At 48.5% G+C, this 15,375-nt stretch overlaps 1 protein-coding gene across 3 annotated transcripts; it reads right to left on the bottom strand.

The window, feature by feature from the left end:
* Positions 1 to 2,809: 2,809 nt before the first annotated feature.
* TSPO (translocator protein) lies at positions 2,810 to 15,375 on the bottom strand. 3 transcript variants are annotated; one of them, XM_051962290.1, is made up of 5 exons: positions 15,262 to 15,358; positions 13,789 to 13,846; positions 7,050 to 7,244; positions 4,517 to 4,655; positions 2,810 to 3,335 (listed from the first exon to the last, which is right to left on the bottom strand). In XM_051962290.1, exons 3-5 carry the CDS (start codon positions 7,229 to 7,231, stop codon positions 3,150 to 3,152), a joined length of 507 nt encoding a protein of 168 aa, XP_051818250.1. In that variant the 5' UTR covers positions 7,232 to 7,244; positions 13,789 to 13,846; positions 15,262 to 15,358; the 3' UTR covers positions 2,810 to 3,149. The 3 variants fall into 3 exon arrangements, with proteins under 3 accessions (XP_051818250.1, XP_051818248.1, XP_051818249.1); XM_051962288.1 differs by lacking the exon at positions 13,789 to 13,846 and having other exon boundaries at positions 15,262 to 15,375; XM_051962289.1 differs by lacking the exons at positions 13,789 to 13,846; positions 15,262 to 15,358 and adding an exon at positions 11,619 to 11,921.

Here is a 15,375-nt window from a genome sequence, read left to right as displayed (position 1 = left end):
CTTTTAAGTCCTCCTGCTTAATCTCCCAGACAGTTGTGGGGGCTGCTTGCAAATAAAAATCTCGAGGTTGGTAAGAAGTGCTCTGAAGTCCCAGGTCCTCTCCCATCCACAGCCTCTGCCCCCCTTCCCAATCCGGGTCACCGCCTAGGTCAGCTCTCAGCTCCCCTTCCCCCTCACTACCTAGGCCGGCCACTGCATGCCCCTTGTGCCTAGAGCAAAGAATGGAGCCCTTCCGTGCAAACCCAGGAGAGTGACAGGAGTGTTTGAGGGACTACATCAGTAGGGGAGATCCCGGAGGCTTCCAGCAAGAGGCATGGGCGGTCTGGGAAGAAGAGACCAGTTGTGTTGGGGGAAGTGAGGAAGGAACGGATTCTGGGCGTGAAGGGCTAGTGACTGCAGAGATCTCTAGGGGGTGCGGGGCTTGTGAGTGCAGGACAGAGGACAAGGAAGGGCCAGCAAGGCTGGACAAGAGGCACTAAGGGTGTGAAAAACTGAGTAACATTGGAGGCGATCAGGAGCCCCTGAAGTTTGTGCAATAGAGGAGCAAGATGTTTAGATTTATACTTGGCCAAAATCACCCCCACAGCTGCTGGAGGGTGCCCTTGAACAAGCAGAGATTGGCTCTTTTGGGGAGGCCATGAGGCCCAGTGTAGACATTTCAGGGGGCTAGTCAGCTCGGATGAGGGTGCCTGTATGGGAGCTGCCAGCACGGTCTCTGCAGACAGGCCAGGGAATGACCCAATAGGGGAGAGAGTGGGCAGGCAGGACAGGGCAGCCTAGGGGACTGGGCAGGAGCAACATGGGTGCCAGAGCTCCAGCGTTGGTGGGAGGGCATGGACCAGCAGAGGAAGCCAGCCAACAAGGTGCAGTGATTTGTCTCAGCAAGGAGCCCCAGGGAGACCTGAGCAAGGATCTCGCCTGAATGGGGAGGCAGAGGGCTGAGTAAAAAGCTGTGAATGGGCTTCAGGTAAATTGGGGGGGAGAAGGGGAAGCGCATTAATCACACTAAAGTGGGCTGGTTTTCTAGAACGTATTTGTGGCACCTTTGGCTTTGGCCTGCGGCTTGGCCATCTCAGAAAGGTTTCTGGGTTAGGGAGGAGACCTGCCTGGCCCTCCATTTCTGTTCCCCAGCTCCTACTCCATCCCCTCCACCCTTCTATCTTCTATCTCATCCATTCTTCAGGTGCCCTACCCAGACCTTCCTTTATCTAGCTAAACCCCAAATCGAATTTGTCTCTTTCTTATGCGAACCTTCTGCATAAATGCGTTGTAAGCCTCTTAAGGTCAGGGACTATTTTATCTTTCTAAAGAAGGAAGAGATCTGAGAGCCCAGAAGATGCACTATTACCATCTGCCCCGCCACTGCACCCCAACGACCATGGGCCATTCCCCTGACCAAAATCTCAATTTTCTATTTGTGTCCCCGGCCTCAGCACTGTGCCTAGTATATAGTAGGTGCAGAATAAATGCTGCTCCATTCCCTCATTTGCAACTGCTTACTTCTCTGTGTCAGCCTGGGTGAGGGATTCCCCTCTGGGCCAGTCCTCTTATCTACAAAATTTAAAAATTATGCATATTTTGCTTTGGAATCCTTGGGTGATTTGCAGGGACTTAGAAGAGCATGGAAGGAAGGGATATCATATCGAAAGGGCTTCTGTAACAGAAGCATTATCCAGGTCATATCCCACAGACAAGAAAAGTGGAGACCCCGAGATCACTGGGACCTTGACCTTGAGGTCTACATCTAGGTTCTAGAAGTACAAGCCAGAATTCTGACGAAAGTCCCATTTTAGCGACTGGTTTGGCGTCAGCCTGGTAGTGAAGTCTCAGGCACCTGTGCTTAGCCCTGTGTTGTTCGGGTCTCCACCCACACCTCGGTGAAGACACAGACCTCCTACGTGTCCAGCTGTGACACTTGCTAACATCCTGGATGATGGAGTCAGGATCCAGAGGTTCATTGGACTTAGTCTACTAAGAGGAAAGGATTAAATAGGAAGTCACACTTGGGTCCCCCCAAAATCCATGTCACCATCCAAGATGGGATCTCCCCCACGATTACCCAAAAGGCTCGGAGGTTCTAGTAGACCACAAACTCAACATGAATCAGTCATGTTTTTAAAAAATTTTAAACCACCTTTAAAAAAAAAGCTAATGAAATCCTAATGCAGTGAGAGAGTAATAATAATTTTCAGTATTAAGAAAGTGACGGTGTTCATTCTGGGCACCTCTAATATGTTTTCAGAAAGATCGATAAACCGGGATATCCAGAGGAGGAGGCAGCCTTGAGTTTACGACAAATGAAGGAGGAAGAAATGGAGAGAAGGATGTGAAAGCTGTGTTCAAGAATCAGAAGGCCTATGATGGGGGGTGGGAGAGAGGCAATTCAGATAAAAATTATATCTAAGAACTGAAGCATAAAACAAGAAAGATCGTTAACAAATAAGTTGTCAAACCACATGAGTAAGTTTTCCAAAATACAGCAGGACTGATGTGAAAAATAAATGGTTCTGTTTGCAGAACTAAGTAGGGACAATGGATAGATGCTGAGATAGGCAGATGGAGGCTGGATGGCAGGAAATCATTCCCAGCAATTGGGGATGCCCCAAAGTGAGATGTGCTACGGCCAGAAGTCGCTACGGCGACTCCTTGGAAAACTACTAACAAGGACGGCGTGGACTCCGGATTTTTTGATTCTAGGACTCCAGAATGTTCACACAGAGCTGCCCATCCCTTGAGCAGATTATACAAGCCTAAGTGAGTTTCTAAAAGAACCTGGGACCTTCGGCACAACAAAGGTCTGCATCACAAGAGCTGTTGAGAAATTTATTGCATATAAAAGTTGCAGCATGAGCCACTACAGTATGAGCAAAATGGTGGACCAAGCTTGGCTTAGCCCTATTGCTGACAGACAAAAGGGCTGTCGCGAGGGTCACTGAGGGAGCCCAAACTGGCCAGCCCCATTTTCTACATCCGGAGACACCAGTGGGGAATTTTAAAATGAGATGTCCCACCGCAGAGGGAATGTGTTTTGCTTCCTTGCCAAGCTGACCCGCTTTAAGAAGGCGGCTTCCAACTGAGAGCCTCGAGTCAGCTTGAGCGGAACCCATCTCGGTTCTGGGACCGTGTGGAACAGAAGCCCCAGAGCTCCTTTATTCAGCATGAGGGTGACGCTTCTTGTCTTTGTTATCCCGCCAGACGCAGTAATTGAGGGTCGTGGCCATCACCATCCAGGCCAGGTAAGGGTACATGAGGCGGGCAGCCGTGCGGTTCACTGGGTACCAGGACACAGTGGTGGCCACTGCTGCCCCACTGGTCAGGATGATCTCCACCAGGCCCTGCGGAGGGTTAAGAGGAAGGGGGTCACTGCCACTGTTAAAGGGACCCGAGATGCCGGCTCAGAGACTTCAACGTGGAACCTTGGGCAGAAGCTGCCGGTCCCCACAGCTCAGGCTGCTGCCCAGGGCGGAGAAACCTTGGATGTCTGACCTCCAGCTCCAGTCAAATCCCCCTTCTCCCAGCCTCCATTCTCTTAGCTGTCAATGGGGACAACAGGATTTATATTTGGAGCCTCACGACGCGCTCGGTTGTTAAAAACACTTTGCCAAACCATAATGGAGAGAGCAAGGAGGGGAACGTCCTTCAAAACTCAGCTCGGATCCCAATGTCACAAGAGGCTTTTCTCAGCCTCCCCTGCAAGTGCCTCCCACCACTGACCCCGTGCTTAACTCGTACACACAGGAGAGCAGTTGTTCTCCCAGAATGGGAGGCCCTGGGGCGGGGACCAACCCAGTTTTTGCCCTTTTTTGGCATCGCTCCTAGGAGGGACAGTACAGGAACATCCTGGGGCAGGTGGGCCTAGCTTGCGTCAGAGCCGGGACCCTCTGCAGAAGGCTCCTGGCCACAGCTTCCTCCTGCACAACCCTGGGGCATCAGGAGCATCCATCCCGCACCCCCGACCTCCGGCCGCCAAGTTTCTCGGACATTCGTGGTAGGAAGGACGGGGGCACCAGACACTCCCACGGATGCCGGCTGTGAAGCCCCACCCCCTCTCTGCCACTTAGAGGCTCGGATAAGCCGAGCTTTGTTGAGACTCGGGTTTATAAAGTCCTTACTCGCCCCCGGTTGTGATGAAGTGAGCTTTGCAAGCCTTCTGGAGCTATAGAAACGAGAGCCGTCCCTCTCTCCACTGGAGCACAGCGGGTACCCCGAATGTATTGGCTTGGATCCACCTTCCGCCAGCGCCAGCCCTGACTGAAGCCCCTGGGATGGTCCTAAAAGCGCCCTCTCCTCCACCCTCAGTGGATCCCCAGGTGGCCTGTCACCAGCCTTGGCCTAAAAGCCTGTCCACCTCTCAGTGTTCAGAAGCCTCATTGGGAGAGGCGAGCGGAGGACTGAAGTCCTCATCATGGCTTTCTCCCCTGGCTCTCACCAAACAAAGCCCTTAGGGCAACGGAAGGGAGGGTCGCGACTTCTGCTCTGAGTCAGGGATGAGGAAAGGCAGAGAGTCCAAACTTACCCAGCCCATCTGGTGGGCACCAAAGAACAAGGGTGGCCAGGCCCAGTTGAGAGCCAGCTGCCCCGCATAGAGTCCCAGCGGTACCAGGGCCTTCTCTGTAAAGCCCCCCAGCTCTTTCCAAACCAGGTAGGAGCCATACCTGAAAGAGAGCACAGATCAGAAAGGTGAGCTGCACGTGGAAGGCAATCCCACGATCTCCAGCTTGGAAGCCGAGCCCAATCCGACCCCAGACTTGACAGCATCCACATCGAGCATTTCTCAATCTCTGCTTGATGGTGAGGAACCCACACTCTCCCAAGCAACCCATCCCCCTTTGGTCAGCTCTCCCCCGATCCTGGTTCTCCCTTCTGGGGCCAAGCGGATCCGGGCGAAGCCCTCCTCTAGGAGAGCCTTCAGAGGCCTGAAGAAGACAGACAGCTCACGTGTCCCTGCTCAGTTTTCTCGTCTCCAAACTAAGCATCCCCGGATCCTTCAATCGGTTCTTCTTGAATGAGGTGACTGGGAGCCCTATGGGGTCCTGGTCATCCATCACGTAGGCTCCAAATTTTGACGTTCTCAGAACTGGGCACGACACTTCAGATGTTCAGGACTGACTTGGAAGAAGCCATTGTGGACCTTCTGAATTTGCAAAGCAACTGTGTCTCTGAGCTGAGAGGAAGGAATTTTCCTGGAGAGCTCTACACCTGTAATTTGATCTATGTGAGAGAACTCCTGGGATGGACCTTCCCTCCACTGAAGCAAATGGCGATTCATTGGTCACTCACAACCTTAGAGAACGGACTGGTCCCCTGAGAGGCTAAGTCATGGGCTTTTGGTCACCTAAATGCCTGAAGTGGGACTTCCACTCGAGTCTTCTGTCTCTCTCCTCACCATGTCTCTTTTCCTCTGTCTGAGATTAAATCTGTTTTTTGACAGCCCATCATACTTTTTACTTATCCTGAGCTTGGAGGCCACTAAGACCTTTCGATCTTTTTCACATGAGCTACTGACTAGCCCCTTTCTGTCTACTTGTACTTATGCAATGGTTTTGATTGCATTTCTTTTTAAAGTTTTGTTGCCATGTTTTATTTTTATCTTAATTACATTTCCGTGGCAAGCGGACAAGGGGTCAGAGAGACAGTGCCAGTATTATGACAGGCAGGGAAACTGAGGCTCTGCTGCTGAAGGAACTTGCCTAAATTAGAATCCAGGCCTTCTGGCTCCAAGCTCAGCGGTCGTATCTAAATTGTGCCACCTCAATTCAATGTCACTGTCAGCCATTCTGGAGGGGACTACGGAACCTCAGAGTCCTCGGTAGCAGAGACCACCTAGCCCAAGGGTTCTGGTTCTAGACTTTCTGGGTATCACAGAGCTCCCTCAGCAGGAGTGCAGTGAGACTGATGGACACCCCCCCTTACAATCAGATTTTTAAATAATTGCAGGAAAGGCTAACTATTTATTAGAGGTGCCTGGAAATAAAGCTGTATTTTTTCTCAGCCAAGTTCCCAGACTTCCTGAAATTGTCCTTGGGGCTCCGATTAAGGACTGTGATCTGGCCCTGCCCAGTCATTTTACAGATAAGGAGAGCACAGCCCAGAGAAATGAACCGATTCGTCCAGTCCCAAAGGGAGTCGGTGTCAGAAGTGGGATTGGATCAAGCTCCGTCCCGTGGAAGGAGAGGTCCCAATTACCCACTCCCATTCTCCCTGGCTCCTTTGTGGGTCACATCAGTCTTCTGAAACAAGGTCTGCTGGGTCTCAGAGGAAAGATTTTTGGAATTGATTCCAGGCCCACCTTCCACGGTACCAACATCCTCAGGTCCCCGACCCATTACGGACACTCCCTTCCAACCAGAAGTTGTTTCTCTTGTGGCCACTGGAGGGTGCACAAACCACACGACAAAGTAACTGTTCTTATCCATAAAACCCCGTTTCAGCCTCCAGGAGTTCACCTGGAACCCTCACAGAAATTTAGAGTCACAGGGACCACTAAAGAAACAGAGCACAGGCAACTGAGTAGTGCAGTGGGTAGAGTGCTATCACCAGGAGTCAGGAAAAACTGAGGTCCCAAGAGGTGGCAATTTTGGCAAGATCACATGGTAAGGAACAGAACTATGAGTTCTACAGACTGTGAATCCAGTGTTTTGGTTGTTGCTCTCATTGTTTCATGTTTTATCCTTCTTTTTATATCAGTCCCCCGCCCATGTCAAAGACAACCCTCTCTGGTCAATAAAAAGCACAGTCTGAGAGCCGAACCACAGGCTTCATCTTCAAGGCCTCCAAAGGCCCAGATGACAATTGTATCCACACTCACACTGCTGTGATTCGATATACAAAAGACTTTTAAAAATCATAATCATCCAATAATTAAATGGATGACTTTGTGAAGTACTGAGTTCTCCCTCACCAGAATTATCCAAGCAAAGACCGAATGACCACCTGCCAGAGACATCCTAGAGAAGATTCCTAGACCAGGTGGTTCCCTTATGACTTTGAGATCCTATGATTCTAATTCTACTCTGTATTGGAGGTACTTAAATCTATAACTGACCTACCCCATAGCCGTGTACAACGTTCCCCAGACGGGACCCAGCGACCAGTAGGGCGGATGCCACGACGGCTTCTTCAGAGTTGCGTACCACGTTGGAACCTCCCGACTTGTGACCCGGGATCCCAGCATTCCCCCAATGCTCGGGAACAGCGTGAAACCGACTGCGGGGACCCATGGAGGTGCCATGTCTAGTCCTATCCTGCAAGACAAAGGACACAGGTATTTTATTAGGGTTCATTAAGCCAGGTCAGAGTGGACGGGGCCAGGAGGCAGAAAGTATGCTCATTCTAACTTCCATGATATCATCTTATTCCCATTATTGCCAATGCCTTTCATCTTTTTGGATAGAAAGAGCCTGGGACCCTTATGCCTCTGTCTCCATCTATCTAATGTCTAAATAATATCTAAATAATAATATTTAAAGTGGACAGATTTTTTAAAATTACTTTTTATATTGAATAAAAGTATTAGGATATGAACATCCCCTATAGGCTGACAACATAGGGCTCCCGTGAGCCCCCAGCATGCACAGGAAGGATAAGGAAGCAGTCATCCCCCTCCTTCATGGTTCTGATCTCTGTTATTAGGTCTCTGTATTTTAAAAGTTTTTTGTTCCATATAACTTGAAGATGATGAGTATTTGGTTAAAACAGCTCTAATATAGCACTTCACCAGATTGGCTAATGTGACAAAAAGAACAATGACAAATATTAGAGTGGATATGGGGGAATTGGGACATTGTTGCCCAGTTGGTAGATTTGTGAACTGCTCCATCTTCTGAAAGCAATCTGGAATTATGCTCAAAGGGCTCTAAAATAGTACCCAGCAATACCACTACTATGTTTTAAAAGGGGGGAAGAAGGACCTATTTGTACAAAATTATAACAGCACTTTGTTGTGGCGGACAAGGAATTGGAAATTGAGGATATGGCCACCATTTGGGGAATGGCGGAACAAACCGTGATAGGATTGTGATGGAATATTATCATTCAATAAGAAATGAGCAGAATGGTTTCAGAAAAACCTGGAAAGACTTATATGAAATGATACCAAATGAAGTGAGCAGAATCTGGAGAACACTGTACACAGTAACAGCAACATTTTATGTACCGTGATCATCTGTGAATGACTTAGCTCTTCTCAACAATACGATAATCCAAGACAATCCCAAAGGATTAATGATGAAGCATCCTGTCTGCCTCCAGAGAAAGAACTGATGCTATCTGAACAGGAACTAAAGCATGCTAGTTTATACTTTCTTTCATTCTTGTACAAAATGACTAATATGAAAATGTTTTACATGATTGCACATGTAGACTTTTATCTGGTTGTTTACCATTTCAGGGATGGGGGAAGGAAGGAGAGAAGGAAAGAGGGAAAGAATTTGGCCATCGAAACTTTTAAAAAATGTTTAAAATTTGTTTTAACACATAATTTGGGAGGAAATAAAATATTATATTAAAAAAAGATTATGAGAATTTGGGATGACCAAATCTCTTGTTTTTTAAAAACTTACATTGAGAGACTTAGGGGCAGGGAGCAAAAATGAGTTCTGTGGTAGTAGTCTGGTTCCAGCATAATTGGTTGGTTGAGTTCTCCAGGATTTTTTGAGATCTGCATTTATAGTCTGGAGATCTGTCACCCGTCAGTCCATGAAGGTAAGCAAGGTTCTGATGTATGTATGGTAAAAGTCTAGCCACCACGTCATGTCGTAGCATTCAGTAGGTGCTAAATCCTTATATACTATAGCAATGTGGATTTTTTAATAGTTTTTATTTACAAAACATATTCATGGTTAATTTTTCCACATTGACTCTTGCAAAACCTTCTGTTCCAAATTTTCCCCTTCTTCCCTCCTACCTCCTTCAGACAGCAGGTAGTCCAATACATGTTAAATACGTTAAAATATATGTTAAATCCAATATATCTATACAGTTATCTTGCTGCACAAGAAAAAACAGATCTAGAAAGAAAAAAATATGAGAAGGAAAACAAAAATTCAAGCAAACAACAGAAAGAATGAAAATGCTATGTTGTGTTCCACACTCATTTCCCATAGTTCTCTCTCTGGACGTAGACGGCTCTCTTCATCACTGAACAATTAGAAGTAGTCTGAATTATCTCATTGTTGGAGAGAGAGCCACATCCATCAGAATTGATCTTCCTATAGTCTTGTTGTTGCCATGTATAATGATCTCCTAGTTCTGTATAGCAATGTGTTCTAGCTCTCCATCATTTTCTTGTATCATCTACATTGATCATTAAGTTGGGGATCCCTAAGGATCAGTTTGCAATAATCTGATCCTGAATTACCATCATAAACCCCATTATCCATAAACAAATATGCAGAATTTGGCCATGGAGTCAACATCTTCTTGTTAACATAGCATCGGCTAACTTCCTGTGGCTATCACCCCTGGAGGGTCTTTTGATTCTGTTCTTAAATCATTGTAGTTTCTTCAGCTCAATCAGAGAAGAGGATCTACCTTCCATCATATTGAACAAACCCAATGACATATGCCCATTCATCAACTTTGTTAATCAGTGAAGGGGTCACCATCCTGTTCAAAAAAGACTTCTTGATGGTTTTTTTAACCTGTCCATCACGTACTCTGAACACTTCCATCAGTCTTTTTTCTCCTTGTCTACACGGGAAGTGGGAATCTTTCTCTAGATGACTTAGGGTGACAGGCCCGATATCATGTCAGCATTGTATGGAGTTTTGTGAGGCGTCTTGCCCAATCTGTTGTAGACCATTTTGGCGATTTCGAAAGTGTAGGATAATACTAGGATGACCTAGGTGTAAATTGCAGGTGTTGGATGTCTTAAAATCCTCATTCGAGGTCCTGTGAAGGAACAAAGATGCTGACTTGCCTTCACTTGTTAGTCGGGCCCGAGGCACCAGTGGGGTGTGGAGTACACAGCTCTCTCAGCTCAGAATCAAATTCAAATCAACACCTGATAAATGAGGAGCAGGAAGGGAGCAGTGAGGGAAACAGAGGCAGGTCCTACTGGAGCATCAAGGGAGAGAACTGCAGAACTAGCCATCAGCCCAGACCGAGTCATGACAAGTGATGGGAAAATGTAAGAAGCTTCCTGCCCAGCCAGTTCCTGGGCCCTTCCCAGGAGACTTTCCTCTCTAGGAAAGCACAGTTAAGAGAGGCAGCCTGAGACAGTGGGAAGAGCACCAGAGAAGGAATCTGGAGACATGGATACTGACCTTTCCCCGCCTCCGTAATTAGTTGTATGGTTTTAAATGAATCTGAGCTCTTTGCTGGGCCTCAATTACCCCATCTGTAAAATTATGGCTTATCCTAGATGATCTCAGAGCTTCCTCTGAACTCTGACATTCCCATTTTACAGATGAGTACCCCGAGGCGCATAGTGACTCAGTGAGAGGTCACAGAGCTGGTGAATGATGCAGAAGCCAATGGGGAGAGCGAGAAGGAAGTTACTCAAACCCTAGGACGGACCCTGACACCCAGGTCACCCCAAATCCAGAACAATCCCTAACCACATTGAGCTACCTCTTTTCAATCCAGAACACTTCAGGAAAGCCAGCTCCAGAGCCTCCCCCCACCCCACTCCAGAATCTGCCGAGTCCTCCCTCCAGGGCCCAGGAGAGACCCCTCAAATAAGCAAGCCCCAGGATGTAATGCCAAAGCTTGGCCTGAGAACCCAGCCCAATGAGGTAGGTGAAGGGGCTGAGCCCAAGCTTTTGCCCTGGACCCCTGGGGGATCCTCGGGCTCACACAGACTCAAAGTAGCCTGAGCTGGCCCAGACCTAGACCTGAGAGAGCTAGTCCAGCTATGTCATTTCACAGAGGAGGAAACTGAGGCTTCCAAAAAGAAAGAACTTACATAAGATCACACCTAAATCAGGGGTATAATCAGCCTTAGTCCTAGAGAACAAATAAAGAAATGGATTTTCTCTTCTTGGTAGAGAGGTGGGGCACTCCGGGGGCAGAATGCTGTATACACTGTCAGACAAGATCAACACTGATTGTTTATCCTTCATGGTGAGGGAGAGTTCGATACTGTGGGGTTGCTATCTGGAAATACTTGGGATATTACAAAAAAGACATAATAAAATGTATTTTAAAGAAATGGAACAGAAGGAGGGTTTAGAAGTGTGATAGAGAGGCCACATGGCACACTGCAAGAGCCCTGGAAGTTGAGCTGGGGATTTAGCTGGGCCTTTATGAGCTGAGGGGAGCCTCAATTTCCTCATCTATAAAATGGAGATACTGTGAATCACACTTTACTGCCCTAGGCCCTTGTAATAAAAGTACCCAGGCTTCGTCCCTCAGTCAAGGGCTCTTCTCACTGGTCAGCCTCTCACTTAAGAAGAGATGACTAAGATAGTCCTCCAACTCAGGGGGGCCCTTCTCCCTAAATCTGACTTTTTCTTTCTCTGTGGTTGTGTGTCTATCTCTGTGTCTCTCCCTCTTTCTCCTTTTCCCTCCCTCCTTCCCCTTCCCTCCCTCTCTCCCTCCTTCCTTCACTCTCTCTTTGTCTCCTTCTCTCCCTCCCTCCCTTTCTGTGTCTCTCTCCCTCTGTGTGTCTCTCTTACCTTCTCTGTCTCCTGTCTCTCTGTGTGTTTCTGTCTCTCTCCGTGTCTCTGTCTCCCTCTGTCTGTCTCTCTCTGACTTCCTCTATCCCCCTCAAGCCAAACACTTTGGGCTTCCCCCCCTGTACAAATGGTTGCAAAAGCCTCCGTTGATCCTTGGGCCTCTGTCAGCTGCCCAGGTGCCAGGGCCAGGATGACTCTGCACATTTATTGGCCCGGGGTGGGGTGTGGCCTTGGCAGGATTTCCTGGCACCCTGGGATTCCTGCTGGGAGGGTTTTCCCCCAGGCCTCTCAGAACTGTGACTTCCCAGCTCTGCCGGCTCGGGCAGGTCCCTTCCCTCTGGGAGCCTCATCTATAAACCAGGAATTACCATCACCACCACCCCTTGCCCCCGCCCCCAACTCCCTCATGAAGCTGAGGTGGGAGTCAAGCAGACATATTTATAGAGTGGAAAGGACAAATAAAGAATAAGCTATAATTATGAGCTCACTTTTATAAGGCTCTGGGAACCTCAGTTTCCTCATCTGTAAAATGAGAGAAGATCCCAAGTATCTTTTCTCCCTCTGAATCTGTCATCCCCTTTGAGCCTTAGTTTCCTCATCTGCAAAAGGGGATTCCTCCAGCCCAGATGAATGAGTTTCCCAGGCTACAGACAAGCTCTAACCAGTCCTCCTGTGCTAGAAAGCCCTCCAAAGCAGACATGGCGTTAAACCGTGTCTAATGGTTGTCTTAGGACCTGACAAGCTGCCCTCATTGTGAAAATCACAGGTTTGAAGACCTCCCCCACTTCATGTTACAGATAAAGAGTCCCAGAAGGCCTACATGACTCCCCTATAATAATACAGTGAGGAGGAGGGGAGCTGATGAAAATGAGACCAAACAGAAGTGACTTAACCAGGACCACACAGCTACTAAATATCAGAAGTGGGATTGTAATCCGTGACTTCCTGGCTCCCAAATCTAGTGCCCCAGTCCCTCTTCTGGATGCACTCAACTTTTGAGAATGGTTCTCAAGTCCTCCAGATGTTGTCTCACCAGGGCAGAGGGCACATGCATGCTCCATGCAGGGATACAAAAACCAAAAGGAAAAACCTTCTTAAGATCCAAAGGTCTTTGGAAATAGCAGAAATGTGGACTAATTAAGGCCAAATGCACACGGCGCCATTTCAATTTGCCAATATTTGCTGTCAGGATCTAGAAGGGAAAGAAATAACCAATGGCTGCAGGAGGCACCAGTCTGCTGATGGCTATCTCAGCTCCCTGGGGATGGCTCGGTGTAAAGGGTAGCCTGACTGCTCATAGTCCCAGAAGCCCAGAATCTTGGAGGCTGTTCAGGCCCACTCTGCCCCAGTACAAAGGCTTCCATGATCCCTAAGGAACTAATTCCAAAATGCAACCTCCTCTTTCTCAAGAAAGGACCTTGAGGGAACTGTTCCTTCCCAGGAGGCTGATGGCCATCACTCACCACTCATCAATCATCTCTGATGATTTCATTAAACGCCTTCTACTCCATACCAAGCCTGTGGCCTGAGGTGGGCATAAAAAAGCAAAAATGGACCCCAATCCCTGCCCTCAAGAAGGAGCTACCAGGAAGAGACAATAGTATCCAGATAAATGCAAAATATATAACAAGTATCCTCAAAGTAGATACAAAGTTAAGTATAAAGATTACAAAATTTGTAAGATTACAAAGTAGATACAAAGTTAAGTTTACAGTTTACAAAGTTTGTAAGATTAAAAAGTAGATACAAAGTTAAGTATAAGGATTACAAAGTAGATACAAAGTTGAGTATAAAGATTACAAAGTTTGTAAAATTACAAAGTAGCTACAAAGATTATAAAGTAGACACAAAGTATCTTTTGGGGGAGGAAGGGCCTCTAAAAACTAGAAGGATGGGAAGACATGAAGATGTGCTTAGAAAGACAGAAATGTAAGCTGCGTGAGGGCAGGACTCATTTTTGTATCCTATTCCCAGCATCTAGCTTGAAGCTAGGCACACAGCAGGTACTTAATAAATGGTTATTTAATGCAGGAAGGCCAGAAGTCTAGGCCCAGGAAGGGATGGGGGACAATCTCTACCAAGGGAAGGAGATGCAAGAGGGACCCACTTGGACCACATATCCCCAACCAGGTATAAGCTCTTTTGCTTCTCTGGGACATTATTGGCTCACCTGAGCTGTTGGTCCACTGAAGTCTCCAGCTCTTTTCCACCCCCTGGTGAAGAGATGACTGCAAGAGCAAAGTTCAGTTCCACACTTGTACCCTAACTTTCTTCGTTCCAAATCTTAAGGGGCTTCCCTGGAGTGTGGGGTACATCCACGGGGAGTGAGCAATCAGAGTTCTGCTGCGTTTTCGTTATTTCTGCATGACTCTGGGCAAGCTGTGATCTCTCTGGGCCTGCAAGCCTACCTGTAAAACATCTCTCCCTCTTCCAGGAAGTTTCCCAAGAGCAGTGGGTCTCATGTCCCACCCAGAACCCGATGATTGCTAAGAATAAGGCATTGCCTCCCACAGCCAGGCTGACCTCCACCCCTTTGGGCAATCCCTGCCCACCAGTCCCAGAACTAAGGGGAGATCACATGGAATAAGAACTTCAAAAGGAAGTTCAAAATGGCCCTTCTGGTCGCTCTTTCCTCCAAGGTCTGGGTAGATGACAAGAAACTCCATTTCCAAGCTCACCAAGTAAAAACCACCTAGGGCTGATAGCCAGGAGATTCCCTGGGGCTCTGTTTCCCTAAACCAAGAATCTTAGCCCTTCGGAACCTCGGAACATATCTGGGCCAATAGCTACAGGAATCATCTAGCTTTGGGGCAGCTAGATAGTACAGTGGATAGAGAGCCAGCCATAGTCAGGAGGATCTGAGTTCAAATTTGACCTTCAGACACTTTTCCTAGCTGTGTGACCTTGGGCAAGTCACTTAACCTCAATTGCCTCAGTTATAAAAAGGGGAGAGGGTAAATCATCTAGCTTCCATTTGAAGTCCTTCCAGAAATGGGGAGCTCACTACCTCCAAAGACCGTCAGTTCCACCTCGGAATAGCTCTGAATGTACTAAGTTTTTGGCTGCCCCAGTCCCCTGGTCAAATAACTAAGTCTGGGACTGCTTGGGCAATCCTCCGGCTCTCTCTGGTAAAATGAGGAAATTGGATTTCATGGTGCCAGAGGTCCCTCCCAGCACAGCTTCTGACTCTCCTTCTTTTACCCAATTACAAGAGTGACCCCAAGCAGAGGGAAGGAAAAAATGAGGGCCCAGCAGCTCAGGGAAGATCCGGGTTAGACTGGGGAGAAGGCCCGGCAGAGCTCGAGGGCCGGTGCCCCGGGATGCCCCTGGGCAAGCGCCCCTCCTTCAGGCATTAAACGAGGCGAAGCGAGGGGAGGGCGGGGTCTTTGAGGGGCCAGGATGATAGAGTCAGAGCTGTGAAGGGGCTTGGAGAGCGCTCACTCCCACAGCCTCCTCCGGGCCCGGGAGGGCCAGGGAGGCCAGCGCCCCCAGTTAAACTCAAACCGGTAGGCTGGTGCCCTTCAAAGTCCGCCCCGACACCCCGAGGCCCTGCGGAGGGCAGGAGCAGGCCGGATCTAGAGGGACCCGATGGGGGCCCGAGGCTGGGGCAGGGGAGCGGGACGCGCGGGCCCCGCTCACTCACCTGGAGGCTCGGCGGGCGCGGGGATGGAAGGTGCGCACTGGAGCGGCCGGGCCAGCAGACATGCAAAGAGGAGCAGCCAACCCGCCCCTCCCAAGCGGCCCCGCCCAACCCTCC

Source organism: Antechinus flavipes, chromosome 5, assembly GCF_016432865.1.
Source record: "Antechinus flavipes isolate AdamAnt ecotype Samford, QLD, Australia chromosome 5, AdamAnt_v2, whole genome shotgun sequence".
Classification (NCBI taxonomy): domain Eukaryota; kingdom Metazoa; phylum Chordata; class Mammalia; order Dasyuromorphia; family Dasyuridae; genus Antechinus; species Antechinus flavipes.
The sequence above is the reverse complement of the archived record's forward strand: the minus strand, read 5'-3'. Positions and strand labels throughout refer to the sequence as shown.

Excerpts from the sequence above, each read along its gene's own strand:
- TSPO (XM_051962288.1), bottom strand. The coding sequence starts at position 15,323 with ATGTCTGCTGGCCCGGCCGCTCCAGTGCGCACCTTCCATCCCCGCGCC. Across the intron at positions 4,656-7,049 it reads ACGTTGTACACGGCTATGGG|GTATGGCTCCTACCTGGTTT; the intron begins GTAGGTCAGTTA and ends GCTCTCTTTCAG. Across the intron at positions 3,336-4,516 it reads GTGCCCACCAGATGGGCTGG|GGCCTGGTGGAGATCATCCT; the intron begins GTAAGTTTGGAC and ends AACCCTCCGCAG.